We start from the raw sequence: 16488 nt of genomic DNA on the forward strand, positions 1-16488 counted from the left end.
AGCAATGAGGTCTCCCCTGAGCATCCTCTTCTCCAAATTAAACAACCCCAGTTTCCTCAGTCACTCCTCACAGGACCTGTGTTCCAGGCCTTTCATCAGCTTTGTAGCTCTTCTCTGGACACGCTTCAGGGCCTCAATGTCCTTCTTGTACTGAGGGGCCCAAAACCAAACACAGTACTCGAGGTGCGGCCTCACCAGAGCAGAGTACAAGGGGACGATCACCTCCCTGCTCCTGCTGGCTGCACTATTCCTGATACCAGCCAGGATGCCGTTGGCCTTCTTGGCAATCTGGCACACTGCTGGCTCACGTTCAGGTGAGCATCAGTCAGTGCCCCCAGATCCTTTTCCTCTGCACAGCTTTCCAGCCACTCTGCCCCAAGCCTGTAGCGCTGCATGGGGTTGTTGTAGCCAAAGTGCAGGACGCAGCACTTAGCCATGTTGAACCTCAGCCCACTGGCCTCTGCCCATCGACCCATCCTGTGCAGGTCCCTCTGCAGGGCCTTCCTACCCTCTGGTAGATCGACACTACCCCCCAACTTGGTGCCATCTGCAAACTTACTGAGGATACACTCAATTCCCTCATCCAAGTCTTCAAGATACTAAAGAAGATGGGCCCCAACACTGACCCCATGGGAACATCACTGGTGACCAGTCGCCAGCTGGATTTCACTCCGTTCACCACTGCACTCTGGGCCCAGTCGTCCAGCCAGTTTTTAACCCAGTAAAGGGTATACCTGTCCAAGCCATGGGCTGTCAGCTTCTCCAGGAAGCTGTTTGAGCCCACGTCAAAGAGTCTTTCAAGGACCATGTCAAGGACCATGTCCTTGACCATAGGGGCCACTTCCTCACCTGCATTGTTGCTTGCTCCCTGCTTTTTTTTGTTTGTTTGTTTGCTTTTGTTTTTTTTTTTTGTTTTGTTTTGTTTTGTTTTTTTGTTTGTTTGTTTTCATTTCCATGCAGTGCAGTGGCCTAAGAGCCATGTTTTTATCCCCAGGAGAGCCCCAGAGGCCAGGGCTGTGGGCTGAGTTCTTTTCCCCCTGGCTGGAGGTCTTTGCTTGGGGCTGAGGTGCTCACCCAAGGCTGGTGCCATGTCCCAGCCCTGAGGGGCTCCAGCTCCAGCTCACCGGCAGCGCTTCCGAGGTGCTGGAGGCTTTATGCACACCCTTCAGGGTACTCAGCTCCAAAGCCTTTGTCATAAAAGTCTGTGGTGGGGGACAAGTGCTTGGCCCTTGTTTGAGGCTCTCCCTCTGAGCTGATAGGAAGGACTTGTCTGTCTTCCCTAGAGAGCAAGGGAAGATCATATTATTTTTTCTAATGCAAAAATAGATCCTGAAGTTGTGAATGTATGGCTGTATGAAGTTCTACACTGATTTTCAGAGGTACACCTCCCAGTTTCAAAGCATCTCTTCGGCACTTAAACCATTAATGCATCAAGTATTTGGTTGCGGCAGTAGCTATATTCTGGGTAAAGATCTGTATAGAATTGTGTATAGGGCTGTCTTCTTGGAAGGCATTTTTTTACACTGATTGCTTCATTATGGTAGAACTGTAAACAGTAAAGGAACTGGTGAATTGGATGGAGGATTGATAATACCTAGTGACAAAAATTTACCGTGAAAAAAAAATGGGTAAGGGGTAAGTGGAAAATATATATTTTCACATATTCACGTTCGTTTATTGCTGATTATAGCCATAACCAGAAAATTCAATGGCCATTCACTAATGCTAATATAAATTTTGCTTATCTTGATATAGATCACATTTTCTAGCATTGTTGAGTGTGCTGTGTCACCATCACAACTGCAAGTGGAGGCTAAGGTTCTGAAATGAGATCTGTCTTGACCAAAGCCCTTCCTTAACTGCAGTATTTCTACTATTTTGTGTTATTACAGCAGTGGGAAGTATATGATTCAAAGCATCTAAGACAAATGTGAAAAAGTTTTATTGTTTAACGCATTGTATTTTCTCTTAGATAAAATTAAGGCTTTATTTTATAATTTATTTTTTTAAAAAAGAATGTAGTTGTGTACTAGCTTCAGACTAACAGTAATTATCAGAGCATTTCAGATACTGATATGCATCGCCTATGTAATCTTAATGGACTATGGACTAAAGAAAGAGGCAGAAGTTTTCTGCTTAAGTAAATTCTGAGCCAAGTGCCTTACTACCTTTCAGTACGCATTAGTCCATTATGAGGTTTGAGATTCTTTTCATAGCACAATAATTTTCACACATACTTTAAATTCTCTCTGTATCTTTCTCTTAAAGATATTTACATATTTGTTTATGATTTTTCTGTTACTCTGAAAAAATAAATGGAATAATTTAATTCATAAACCCTACTAATTATAATCGCAAGTGGATTATTCACTTGCTAGAGTTAATCTTCATATTATGTCTTCAAGGGCAATCTTCGTGCTTTGTATATTTGCTTTAAAATTAGATTTGTTTATAGACTGAGGACCTTTGTTATTTACATTGTTGTGCAGTTTTTAAATTGTTTTTCCTCTCTCTGTGACTATTTGTGGATAGTCCCTGCTATTAGTATATATAGTACAGTGTTTCAAAAACCTTTCATATCAGCAATTAATTACTCGAAGGAGAAAAAAAAATGCACAGCAATCACTGTATCAGAATCATTGAAATTGGAAGTGACCTCTGGAGACTGTGTAGTCCAACAAAGGTCATATTTGCTGAGGGCTGCTAAAACAAAAGAATTATCGTAGTGATAAGTGATAAGTTTCAGGCTTCTGTGTGTATGTTTAGTAAGTCTGAACTGATATGGAGTCCTAAAGACAATATTACACTAAAAATGGGGTAGGTAAATTTTTCTTTGTTTTGCAGTAAATCTTTCAGCCTTTCATGATTTTTGTTTCATTTTAGAAAAGTGATGAGATCACCACATTTATAATGTTAGCTTTTGGTTTTGGAAGAGGAGCAACATGATGTATATGTGAGTCCAGGGATTGTTTTTCAATTTCCCTGAAAATCTGATCATCTTTGGCTAAATTGTGAATTTCTGAAAACAGGAGTGCAAGAAAACAGATGTTGAGCCAAAAAGGAAGTGTAAGAGAACTGAGCAGGGTTCATGGGTAAAGCCAGGACATGGAGATGAGGAGAAAACTAAAAGGATGTTTATTGGTTAAGTAACTATTGAAGTAAATAAAAATATAAAGATATTTTCTCAATAATGATAGGGTGAAGAATGCTATAGCATTTGCCAGCTGCTTCTCCTTGCTTTTTTTCCAGCCCCTCTTCGTGAGGTTTGGCTGCCACAGCATTAAAAAATAAATAAATCTGAAAATAATTTAGAAGTAAGCAGTAAGAACGATTTGGAGCCTGAGAAGTAGGAATTAGAGTGAAAAATTCAGATGTCTACAGAAGAGAAGATGAAAGGAACCATTGTATCAGTTTTGAAATAATTAAGAAATATGGAATAAACTCGTTTATGTGTCCATGATGAAGACAAGAAGTAATGGACTGAAATTGCAGTTCAGAAAAAAATTATATGAAGCACAAGAAGAACCTTCATTGGCAGTGAGAATAGTGAAGCACTAGAATATGTTGGAGGCTTTGGAATCACCATCTGTTGTAACAAAAAAACTAGACAAATATCTCCAGGAATTACATCAGGATAATTGATGCTGGTTTGGGCTAAAGTATGAGTGAGGTGGCTTTAGGATATCACTTCCAACTACATTTTTAAATATAATTATAAAAGTAGAGAATGTTTTTCGTAAGCAAAAAGCTCTTTAGTCCTCTAGGAAACGCTGTAATAGGCTATGTAGCTTGGAGAAGAGCTACATAAATTCAAGCTATGAAGAAGACATGCTTTTTAAGGGCAGCTAATCACTGAAGAAATCCCCCAAAGGACGTGATAGATTCTACGTAGCTTGAAGCCAAAAGTATTGCAGCCAATATATAATTTATGGGCATGACTCAGTGGTAACTGTTTGATATTGCTGTATTTATTCTGTATTTTACGGGGTGTGAAAGTTGCTGATCTTAAGTCCTATTTAATATTATTGTGAGACTGATTTTTCCTGGGATATCACATTCTACATATCTACAAGAACAAGACATTTGTTGAAGTAATATAATCTTTAGGCTCCTTCATGTCCAAAATCTGCTGTAAAAGTCACAAAAATTTATTCACAGAACAATGTACAGTAGTCACAGTCTTTGCTGTGTGTCTCTGGTCTGTCTGTAACTGCACGTCTTGCTGCTGGTCTAACGTCCAAAAAGTTGCAGAATTCATCTGGAATAAAGTTCTGATTTTAGATGACAGTCTAAAGACCCACGGATTTTTTGTATTATCTTTCTTGCATGGTTCAGAATGAGGGAATATTTGTAGAAATTCAATGACAATTACTTCAAATGAGTTTATGATCCTTCTGTTTTTGACTGCTGGATGAGAAGGAGTCAGTTTCCTCATGGTGCAGAGGGGCAAGAGTTGGTGGTGTCACTAAGGCAGGTGACATGCTTGAGCAGGTATCACAGCAGGGCCACTTATGAGCAAAGGCACAGTGGATACAATAGCAAAACAGTGACCACACATACATTCTTAATGACTGGAGTTTCATGTAAGTAGAAGATATGGAACCAGTATGATGGCAACTGGAAGCAAAGACATAAAATAAATTCTCAAGCCATTTTGATAAATCAGATGCCCAAGCTAGCTGGAGAGGAGGGACAGGCAGAACTAAAATCCAGTTTGTTTGTTTTCAGGTTGTAAAGCTGCTTGGTATTGTTGCATTCTTGACAAAAAGTTGAAATTTAGACCTTAATCTTACAAGGGAGCTATGGTAAGAAATATGTTTGAAACCAAATGTTCGGTTCTTGGTAGAGCTCTTCCATTTGTCATTTCATAATTATGTTTGGAGGCATGCAATATAAGGTGAGACTTCAAGAGTAAGCTGTGTAAGCAAGAGTGCATCAAAAATACTGGAAATCTTTCAGAAATGGTATTAGCAATGTTTGCATGCTTATAATAAGCATGTTACTTTTGAGAAATACAAAATGCTTCAAAAATACCTAACTGTTTTTCAGAATACTAAGAAGAAACATGGAGTGGCTTGAACTTTAGGCACTGAGCTAATTTTCAGACTTACTCAGTGTACATTAGGTCATTAGGCAGAAAGCTACTTTGTGTAACAACGCATTTAATGTGTACTTACCCTAAAAGCTATTTCCTGTTATTCTGTAAAACCAATTAGCTATTTACCAAATACCAAATTTCATGTCCATGTGATTTCTTATTTCATTGTGCACAATGAAGAAAGGAAGATGGGAATCAAATCAATTATTACCTTGATAAATTCATCACATCCTTTACACTGTTATTTTTTTTTTTTTCTAAGAGGGATTGGGGCACACCTTCAGTGTATCTCAGATGTGACTGTTGGCCTGAGCCTCTGAATATTTCTCACTGACAAACTCTGGCCTTTACCTATTCTGTATAATATAAATCTATTTCTGTGTATGCATGTTTATTTTTTGTTTGTTTGTTTGTTTTTGCTTTATTCTACATACAACGTTTATTTATTGTGCATTCCAGGTATAGCAAAGAAGATGTATTTCTTTTTGCCTGATATTCCATGTCACTCGGTTCAGGGGATATGGTATTTTATGCAGGGCATTCCTGGCATCTCTTGCTCATTTAGGTCTTGAAATTAAGGAGAATCCTGAAGCTTCTGGCCAGCAGCTGAATTAATTCAGTCCGCAATGGATGCATTTGAGTTTGCATTGTAATAAGCGTGTGTGCATTATTTAGAGAGAGCTCTTAATGTGATATGTTGGCTATTTTGTAGTGTTTCCCCAGTTGCGGGCATGCCTCTTTCTATCTGCAGATTTTAGATACACACAGGAGGGAGGATCGCAAGTTCTCTGGAGCTGGAGCTTTAGTAGACAGGAATCCCTGCAAATAATCTTATTGCAAGTATATCTGATGCAAAGGCGTCTGCTTGCATTTAACAAGGAGTGTGAAATTTTATTGCTGAGTAGTGAGCTGCCACCATTACATAGCTTCTAAGAAATATCATTTATGAGCTAGAAGCATCAGGGTTAATAACTTACACTATTCCAAGTAAGCATTATAGAGAAGTATTATACTATGAAAATCTACTACCAATTCTCAAACTGTGTTTGTATGTAAGTAGGGCAAGATAAGGATTAAAAAATGAAGGCCTAATCTAATCAATGCTAAAGATTTTGAGTATTTGTGAAGGCCACAAGTGTTCACCAGTTGTTTCAGTGCTTAGTTGTCCTTTTTGTCAAATTACACGTGCTTGTATTGGTCTGCATTAGACTAGTTTCAGCTTTCAGCTTTTGTGTGTTGGATTGAAGAGTTATTTACTAGTAAGGCTCTGGTTCAGCTGAATTTAAGATAGGAGCTTAAATAACACAGTATCATCCCTATAAATGAGGAAAATAACAGAAACCTTGTGTGAAACCCTTCTCTAAGATAGAGGCAAGCATTGCAGGTCTGTTATTCCACTGAATATAGGAGACAACTTTTTCTAAGATTACACAACAGAGTATTTCTCAGAAGCAAGAAATGAGCAGATGAGGATGCTGGATAGAATTGGAGGTTAAGAGGGTCATGCAATGTGCATGAATCGTCAAATGCCTTGCAATTTTTAATAAGTGTATTTATCTGAATAGTAATTTAAAGCAGCATCTCACGTTTAGAGTCGTGGCACAGTCACAAGATACATTTAACTGTCCAAAAATCTGTTTTTTTTCAGCACTTGACATCTACGTGCTCACAGTCATTAGACTAATGGTGATGTACTAATGCCACCAAGAAAAAAATATTTTTTTCTTGTGCTCTAGCAATAAAAAAAAAAGAAAAAAGGGAAAAGCAAAGTACGCTTTGCAGTTAATGGAAGAGACAGATCTATGGCAAGAACAAGGAGACTAAATCAACAGTTAGTTGTTTCTGTAATGAACATTATTATATAATTATTATTATTATTTTATAATTATATATAATATAATTATATATATATTATATAATATATAATATATTATATAATATATAATATATATAATTATATATTATATAATAATTATTATTATATTATATATATTATTATTATTATAATGAACATTTTGTTAAATGAGCTTTTTTCTCTTCTTTCTGAGATTTTGAAGATTAATGAAAGAAACTGAGAAGAAAACAGGTATTAGAGTGTGCAAAAAAAAAAAGGGAGAAGTGCAACTCTTTGTATTCCTTTGAGATCTGTGTTTAGTCCCTGTGCCCCATTTTTCACAGGGTCAGATTGATGAAGAGGATGCAGCTGAATTATGTTCAGGTAAGGATGGGTTTTGTATTTGGCAGTACTAGCAGATGGCATTTTATAAAATGTGGCTGATTTTGACCAGAGCAGATACAGTGCCATTATAGAATGACCTTTTACTGATATTTAAAATTCTGCGCTCTTAATTGAACTTGAGAACATGCTATTGCTTTCAGGAAAAATAACTTACACTTGAACTTAAAATGCCTTATTGGTGCTTGCATCACAGAACACTTAGCATCTTTTTTTCTTTAAAACCATCTTTAGTTGTTTCCTTTGCTGATGGCATCTATCAGGCAAAGTGTTTGATCACAATTGTTTTTCTGTTTGCACGCATTAGGGCTGCCTGGCTTTTAAGGACAGCATAGTTTCTTCAGTGCAATTCTTCCAGCAAAACCCATGACAGCTCTTCATCATCTGTCACAAAGATTTAGGATTGATCTGATGAACAGTAAAATAGTTGTTGGACAGTAACGGGTGCTGTTGATGTGAGAAAAATAATTGTTCATAGCAATAAGGCTTGTATTTATACCTGTTACTACCAATACCTGTTGCTAGCAGATTTTTTACATTACTTTAATTTAAAAATATAACTAATTTCAGGATAGGAGGATAAACATGGTGGTTTTTATTTTGCTCAAACAAGGCATGTATGTTTTAATAGAAGTTATGGCATAATGTAATATTGAATGCATTTCAAGCTCAGATTTTGTATATATAAGGTACAGGTACAACTATTTGACCATGATATTTTGTCTTTATAAAGTAAAATGGATACACATCACAGCTGGGAATAATAATAAGTAGATTTTAGAGAATTAAACCCAGTAATATATAAATGTAATTTCTACGAAAAGCTTTTAATGAAGTTCAAAATTTGTCCCAATATGTAATGTATGCTGGAAAGTTCAGCTGGTTAAAAGATCAGCTTCAGAAGGAAATATGTAGTAGAACAGTTTTTGTTTTCACGTTTCTACATATATTTTTTCCCATTGAACACAAGCATTCTGTGCTTTTGTAAGTGCAGCTGTGATTTCAAAATAAATAAAATAATTGAGTAATATTTAGGTGATTATTCTTCAAAAGAATTACCCTCTCACTTTTTTCCTTTTTTACAGTATTCCCAGTGAGATCACAAAATTTCATTTATTGCTCCCAGAACAGCCAAGCTCCTCCTTCCATCCCTCCCACAAGCATCCCAATACAAAAGAAAACTTTCTGGATGGGAGCTGGCTAAGTAGGCAGGATATTCTTTAGAACAGAATGGTGACAGTGAGAGAATGAAAACCTTCTGTCTTGTAGAAGATACCAGCTAGCTGAAATTAGCTTAAGAAACCAGTGTGAAGGCTTTTTATTTCGATGGGGATGCTGTAAGTGTTTTGGTTTTTTTTTGCTAAATATTTGTATACTATGAGAAATATCCATTGCAAATTTGTTAATTTCAATCTACATGTATTGCGTTAAAATATTCAAGAGGTTTTCTGTGGATACATATACATATGTGCACCTATGCTTTTAGGTCTTAGAAGTGGTTTTATTTTAGATATAGGTAGAATGTACATAAGAAAATGTGCCTTTAATGTAAAACTGTTATATTACAGAAAATATGCAACTATTCCTTTAGTTTACGTGTAGCAGTATAACATTTAACTGAACGTTAATATAATTCTCATTAATTTCAGACTGCTTTTTGTACTCTTGGTTTGGTATGCTGGCTGATGCACAGTAGCCCTCAAATTGTTTTTCATACTTTCTAATCTGAGCTTTAATTATCTTCAAATAGTGCAATTTATTTTCCTGCAGAAATTTGTAATGCTTATCTCAAGAAAATGCTGGCAAGTCATTTTTTCAAGACATTTAAGTAATTCACCATCTAGCCTGTTGCATCCATTTCTGGTTTTGGAAGTGATAGAGTGAACGGATTTTATATTATATTCATAGTGTGAATAGCTTTTTGTGTCTGTTTCAAAAACAAACAAAGCTATCAACAGAAAAAACACAAAGTTTGGTAGGGGGGAAGCAGGTTGAGGAGAAAGGGGAACACAGTGCTAGGTGGAGGAAATGACCATGTATTTCAGAAATAGCAGTAGTCCAATAAAGTGTGTTTTATTTCCCAGATTGTTTTTAGAAAGGAATAAAATAAATCTGTTAAATGTGTTGATAATTATTGGTAGTTACATAGAAGAAAAAAATGGTAATCTGAGAGCAGATGTGTTTTTTTTTCTGTATTGGATCTGAGTAGGTGATAGCAGTAGCTTTTTGCAGGATGTTGTATGGCACAGAAAAGAGAAATCCTAGCCTATTCCCTGGTATTGATGCATTTTTTCTTTTTCCTTGCAGTTTCTTGTTTCAAAAAAATTTGAGCTGCACATGAAAATGGTTTGATTCATTTTACATTTTGTTGTTGTTGTTGTCGTTTGTTTGTTTGTTTTAATATTAGTGGTCATTTTTAATAATGAGTATTCGTTACAGTATACACGTCTAGTGCATCCACATATCCACACGTAAAGTCAATGGTGAATTTGAAGATGTGTATAACATTGAGAGTTTTCAGATCAGTGTTTCCTGTGGATGGTGAACTGGTTAAATACAAAGTTTGAAATCTGAAATAGCTGATGCAGCTCAAGATCACTGATTTTGCTGACATCCAGTTTTGCTCGTGTAGATCATACGGAAAGGTGACTCTACAGAGTGTTCAAGATATCTGTTTAACAGCAGGGAAAGTTTGGGCAGCTACGGACTGATTCAGCGTAAGATTGCATGTAAGCGTCTAAATAGACTGTCTGTCTGTGCTCTAGGAGTTTAATCTCCTATTACAGTCAGTGGAGATTTATCGTCACTGGAGTTTAGCTATCTCCCTTTGTTCATTTGAGTATCTCTACAGCCTGGATTGACTATGCCTACTACTAGATATCTACCAACTGTAGTGATAGTTAAGATGCCTCGTTCACATGCAGGACCTCAGTGAAGGTGTCTTTATCTACAGACTATATCCACCCACAACATCTTGGTGTTTCTGAATATGTGTTAATTTGCAATTCTATGTTGTCAAGGTACTAAAAAGGCTACTAATTTTATTGATACAGCTGGAAGGCTAATTTTGCTATGTGAACCAAAGCTATATATGATATACATGGTGCCAGTGTCATTAAGTACTCTTTCATAAACTACTTGGAAGTATTAGGTTCTGGATATTTTGTTTTAATGATTGTCTGAACTGTGTATAAGATTGATTTAAATTTGATTTTGCACATTACCACTAGAAATGAGTTTTGAAACATACAGAGCTTTTAACAAGCTAAAATACAGAGTTAAAACAAGCTTTCTGGAAATGCTGTTGATGAGTATTGAAAAGGGAACAGGACTCTGACGAGAGCATGGATTTTAATAGTTGCAGTCTTATGGTGGTGGGTCTCGTAGTAAATAATGCTATATGTTATATTCTTGTTTTATTCATTCATTTTAAGGTACTTTTTGACGTATGTTAAACATATAGTTATTGGATTTTGTGCAAACAAAATCCTACCACAGGGAATCGTTTTTATTCTTTGTGAATATTTCTGTGTGAAAGAGTCTATTAAATGCATATTAAAAAATAATAAAAAATAAGCAGATAATTGCAGTTCATCCTTTATTTTTTCAACTTCAGATGCTTACAGAAAATGTTCAATCGGTGGCTATAAATGAGGAGCAGATAGAAGTAACTTGAGAGTCAGAATTAAATACTATATATGCTAGAATTAAGTTGAAACCTCCAAAAAGGACATTTTTCTATTTATGTTCCTTTTTGTTTTCCTATCAAATTCCAAGAACACCTTCCTGTCAAAAACACCATTTACAGATATTGATAGTGTTTTGCTGAGCAGTTTAGTTAATTTAAATACCTCTCGTATTAACTTTTGAATATCTTATTGGTTAATAGTTTGAATGGTACCACCTATAAAAGGAACCCTACATACCTCTAGGGAGTTGAAAGGAGTTCTAAAATTCACATAAATATAACCAAATTAAGGAGCTGCATATAAAACTTGAATTTATATTTTGTTTTTCATTCTAAAAGTCTAAGACCATTAGTTATTATCTGTAGTAATTAGCCATTATCCCAGTGAGCAATTTTTAAATTGTGTCTGTGAAACATTGTATTAATGGACTCATTTTTTGGCAGTACTTTGCTATTCTAGATAATGTCCTGAAAGGGTAGTTTTTGTCTTAAGAAACTTTATAGATAATTGTACTATAATAGTGGCCATGTGTCCGCTTTATTTACCGACATGTTCATCTCTTCCTAATACTTTGCAGTATACTTTTCATTGGTATATCTGGAATTCCTTGTGGGTTCTTTTTGGACATAAAAAGATTCTGTGTTATTTTCCTAGTACCCAAAGTCAGCCTTAAGCCAGTTAGCCTAACCTAAAACCACAACTAGCTTATTTACACTCAATTCCGTTCCTTTTCTCAAGATGAGAAAAATAAGGGTTTTCCATTTTAATTACAAAAATTGTGAATTTTGTGCCATGTTTTTATATTCCTGATGCTGTAGAGAGTAGTCCTTCCGTAGTGAAAGCAAAATTATAACTGTTACTGGTGGACCAATCTCTTTAGGACCCGATACATCAAAACGTAGGGTTTGCAATTGTTAATTTAATTTAAATGGAAATTTCACACATACAAATTAATAGATTTGCACTTTGGCCTTCAGGAGCATGTTCTGGGTCGTGTGTGGTTAGGATTTCCCCACACTAACTTGCATGTACACACCGCAGTCTGATCTCTGAGGTTCTAGAAGAAATCCCATCCGCTGGTGCTGTGTCATTACCTCTAGGAACACGTGTTTTCTAGCTTCTATCTCAGAGTTTTCTGCTAAGGAGATTTTCCTGCCCAATGCAGACTGAAGTCATTTCCGAGGGTAACACTTTATTTACCTCAATGTCTTGACTTAAAAGTTCAGCTAGACCAGCATCATCTCTTGAGGTAGCTGAGTTAATAACTGAATTCAGGAAATTTCCAGTAGTTACTCTGTCTTTTCAAATTTGTAGCCATCTGAGTCACAAAGAATTTTTTTCAGTCACAGGTGTTCATAGCTTCCTTTTTCCTAACCGAAGTCACAATCTACAAATGCCTGGCAGCTGATGAAGTGGCAGAATGTGTTGTTCCATGTGAGCACAAGGACAGCACTGGTCTACATCTTCTGAAGAAATCCTCTCACGTTGTCCATGAATGTTTGTCTAATTACAACTTCCAGTTACTGCTGCTGAAGGCAATGTAATTTATTTTTTTTTTTTTCTTCATCATCACTTTTGACAGGTTCAACCTTCAGTTTTTTGAAAATTCAGCTTCTGAATCCTTGGTAGTAAAACAATGTTCATATTAACTGAAAACATTTCCTTTGCTTCCTTTATTATAGTCAGTGCAGTTATCTAAAAAACCAGTTCCTCTGTTGTCCACAAAATCTCTTTGAAAATAAAATCAATCTTCTTAGAATTATTAAAAATTGAAGAAGAGAGCATGTTGATTTTTCACTTTATCTGTTGAGCTTTTGATTGGAAATGGCTCTATGTGGTTTTGCAAAATAATGGTTGTTTGATTATACCCTTTCAATTTGTTACCGTGGTACATTTTGATCTCTGAATTGTGGTCCCTGGTCAGATCTGAACTTCTTTGTAAAGTCCCAGAGGAGGAGGAAAAATCCAAAACCAAAACAAAATTATTGCACAATCTGTCAATCACTGGTATATTCTTTTTAAAGAATGATATCAATGCAATTAAAGAAGAGAGCTATTAATTGCAAGAGCATATTGATTCTCTTCCATGGTCCATACTTCAGCTCACAAAAATAAAGTAGCACAGCTGGACTTTGGGCAAGCAAATGTGCAGAGTGCTTTAAAGACCTGCTGGTGACCAAAAATGTTTATTAGCTGGGTGCAGTTGGTTCTGTCACAAGTCAGAAGGGGTAAGTCATGCTGTAATGGGTCCATATTTTTTTCATCTTTTGTGGATGAGAGCTGCAGTCATATAAATTGCTGTCATCTACAAGTTTGCCCAAAGAAGCTGTGGCTGCCCCATCCCTGGCAGTGCCCAAGGCCAGGCTGGATGGGGCTGGGGGCAGCCTGGGCTGGTGGGAGGGGTCCCTGCCCATGGCAGGGGGTGGCACTGGATGGGCTTTGAGGTCCCTTCCAACCCAAACCACTCTGTGATTCCATGATAATATGATAAATTTGGACCAGATGTAATGAGTAGCTGAATACTTCTAATGATTTGCATTTAGTCACTTCAGTACTTCTCATTACCTTGCCACCCTACCCCTTTGGCAGTGATTTAAGCTCAGGCAAAAGGCACGCTGGTAGAAGAAAGAAGAAAAGCAGTGTTCATCAGTATGTGAGAAGGTGAAGTTGCTTCATCATATTCACCTTTGCCAGGCTGGTGTGGGAGGCAGAGTTGTGTTTTCAATCACACCCATAACCTGTCAGCACGAATAAACAAGTCAGCGACTCGGATCAAAATCACAGTAGTTAATAGCAATTGAGCGTATTTCCTATTGTGTAAAGCGCAAACATAACTAACAAATCTGCAGAATCAGAGGAGAGCAAAGCTCAAAACCAGCAAGGCAAAAACCTGCCATTTCTCACGAGGTTTTTACTATGAGCCATTACCATCTCCTTGGGTGTACTCAAAACGCAGCCCGTACAAAGCTCTGACCAACCTCAGTGTTGGCCTTGCTTTGAGCAGGGTGTGGATCTGATGAGCCTTGAGATCCCTTCCAATTAGACTATTTTGTGAACCAAGAGAGCAGGAGGGGTGGCAGATATGGGAGTGCTGTTAGCAAAAAACACGGTAACTAAGGTACAAGGCTGCTCATGCTGTAAGTTGCTACAGAGAGAAATTCAGTGATTGTCAGAGTTCTGATAGGGCTGGGGTTTTGTCACTTCCCAGGTGAAAAGGAGAAGGAAAAAAGCATCAGTTCTGCAACCTGAATTATACAGGATGACTTCAGAATCAACTGCTAGTCTTTACTTGTTTTGTTTTACATCACCCTTTCTTCTAAATGAATTTGTTTCTAGTTGCTTTTGCTCCATTTTCATATAGGATTTCACAGAAGGAAGAACTAATTTATCTAATCAGTTTTAATTTCAGTTATGTATTATTTCTATTAATTTCTTATTATTAATAACTTTCTCTTTTAAGCTATTTCTAGCACTGGAAACAAATATATAGAAGGAAAGATGGATCCCTTGTTTTGGCCACCAGAAACCAACAGCTTTCAGCGTTTCACTCCTGAATCCTTGGCAGCAATTGAGAACAGAATTGCTGAGAAAAAAAAGAAGAAAGACAAAGCTAAGAAGGAGAGTAGTGACCAAGAAGTTGAAGAAGATAAACCTACTCCTCAGCTTGATCTGAAAACCTACAAAAAACTGCCGTCTCTCTATGGGGATGTTCCTGTGGAGCTCATTGGGGAACCCCTGGAAGATTTGGATCCATACTATAGTGATCACAAGGTTAAAACCTTCAAAAGCATATTTTGGTTTAATTTGGTCTGCTAATCTCTTAAGAGATAGTAAAGGCTGAGTTCAGAAGTTGCCCTTTGTTCTGTAGACAGAATGTTACTAGCATTTGTTGGGGTAGGAGTGCTAAAGTATGCTCCTTATAATCTAATTATAAGGTATTTTAAGGTCCAGTCAGCAATCAGAATTAATTATGAAAATAAGATACACATGATAGATACTTTTCAATCAAAAATAGGTTCTGAAATAACTGATAATTTCTTATTCAGAGCAGTTTCTATGAAGTCTGAGGGGCTGGCCTCACTGTAGTATAAACAGTACCTGTTAAATGGAAGGTCACCATGGTCTTACTGCAAATGCTTTTGTTGAAATACAAATATACAAATTAGAAGAGACAGATCTGAAATATTTCCTGTACTCTATGTAACAAAAAGAAAAAAAAAATCAGACTACATTAATTTTCTATTTTGTAACATCCGATCAGCTTTGTTTATTGTACCATATTTATATTGCATATATTCCATGCCATTGCAAAGTATTTTCTTTTTTTTGCCTATAGGAATATGTAAATTACTTGCTGTAGTATTTCCTTCTAAATTAAATTTCTATTGTGTGATTGCTTATTATTGAGGAGGACTTGACCTGAAGAGCAGAACATTGCATTCTTTAATATATACCAGTAAGTTTCTGGAATGTAATCATTTAATCAGAGAACATGCAGAAGGCTTTGTAATTATTAGTGAAAAGGTTCTTCCGGAGACTTTTTTTTCTCAAAGTAATCAGAGTGACATTCTTGATGAAGAAAAGAGAAACTAAGGCTGATTCAGCCAAAGCCATTTACATAATGTTAGTTTGCTGTGGTTTTGATTTAAGAGATTTCATTTTAACTTCATCTGGCAATAGTACTGAGCTGCAATGGGCCTTAGGGTAGCTTACAGGGAATTACACAGTTACTTGATAGTTTAAGGATATTTCAAAATTAAATTTTCTGGCAGCCTTACACAAAACAATGTGTGCTTTGTGAATGATCTCTTGTAGCCTATAAAACTGTCCAAGGGTAAGGTACTTCTGAGCAATATTGACAACAACATTGCAGTCCCAGAATGGTATCCTTTAATTACTTTGACCAAGTGAGTATCAGCAGTTGCTCTTCTAATTAATTTTTGTTCTTACTTTTTCATCACAGTAAATACAAATGCATATAGTTGGTCTTGTTGTATCATCGTGTCACAGCTCCAAGTAAGAATGCAAGAAAGTTTTACTCATAACTGCAATTAGATATAGTCCAGATTTAAAAACCAAAACATTTAGTTTTGGAAGAAATTTGTGTTTCTTTAAAATATTTCATATACAATTATTATATTTTTTAATAGACTTTCATGGTGATAAATAAAAGGAGGACTATTTTCCGGTTTACTGCTACGCCTGCCTTATGTATACTTGGTCCTTTCAATCCAGTCAGAAAAGCAGCAATTCACATTCTAATTCATTCATATCCTTTCATTGATTTCTGTCATTTTAATTTTAGAATATGCTGTGCCATTTTCTGTGATTCTGTTCCTCTCTATATATTAATATAATTGTAGGCTCATGTGGTTTCGATACTGAGAGGTATATTGAATCTTGTATTACAACAGCAAAGATGTTTACATGAGCTTGCTACAAGTAAAATTGTTTAAAAATCTCAT

At 36.3% G+C, this 16488-nt stretch overlaps 1 protein-coding gene across 1 annotated transcript in view; it reads left to right on the forward strand.

The window, feature by feature from the left end:
- Positions 1-7243: 7243 nt before the first annotated feature.
- Positions 7244-16488, forward strand: part of LOC121065861 (sodium channel protein type 5 subunit alpha-like) — a 45927-nt gene continuing 36682 nt past the window's right edge. Inside the window, 4 exon segments of the mRNA XM_040548980.1 lie at positions 7244-7316; positions 7642-8671; positions 14484-14794; positions 16174-16292. Coding sequence (XP_040404914.1) covers positions 14522-14794; positions 16174-16292 — 392 coding nt within the window. The 5' untranslated portion in view covers positions 7244-7316; positions 7642-8671; positions 14484-14521.

This window comes from Cygnus olor, chromosome 2, assembly GCF_009769625.2.
Source record: "Cygnus olor isolate bCygOlo1 chromosome 2, bCygOlo1.pri.v2, whole genome shotgun sequence".
NCBI lineage: Eukaryota > Metazoa > Chordata > Aves > Anseriformes > Anatidae > Cygnus > Cygnus olor.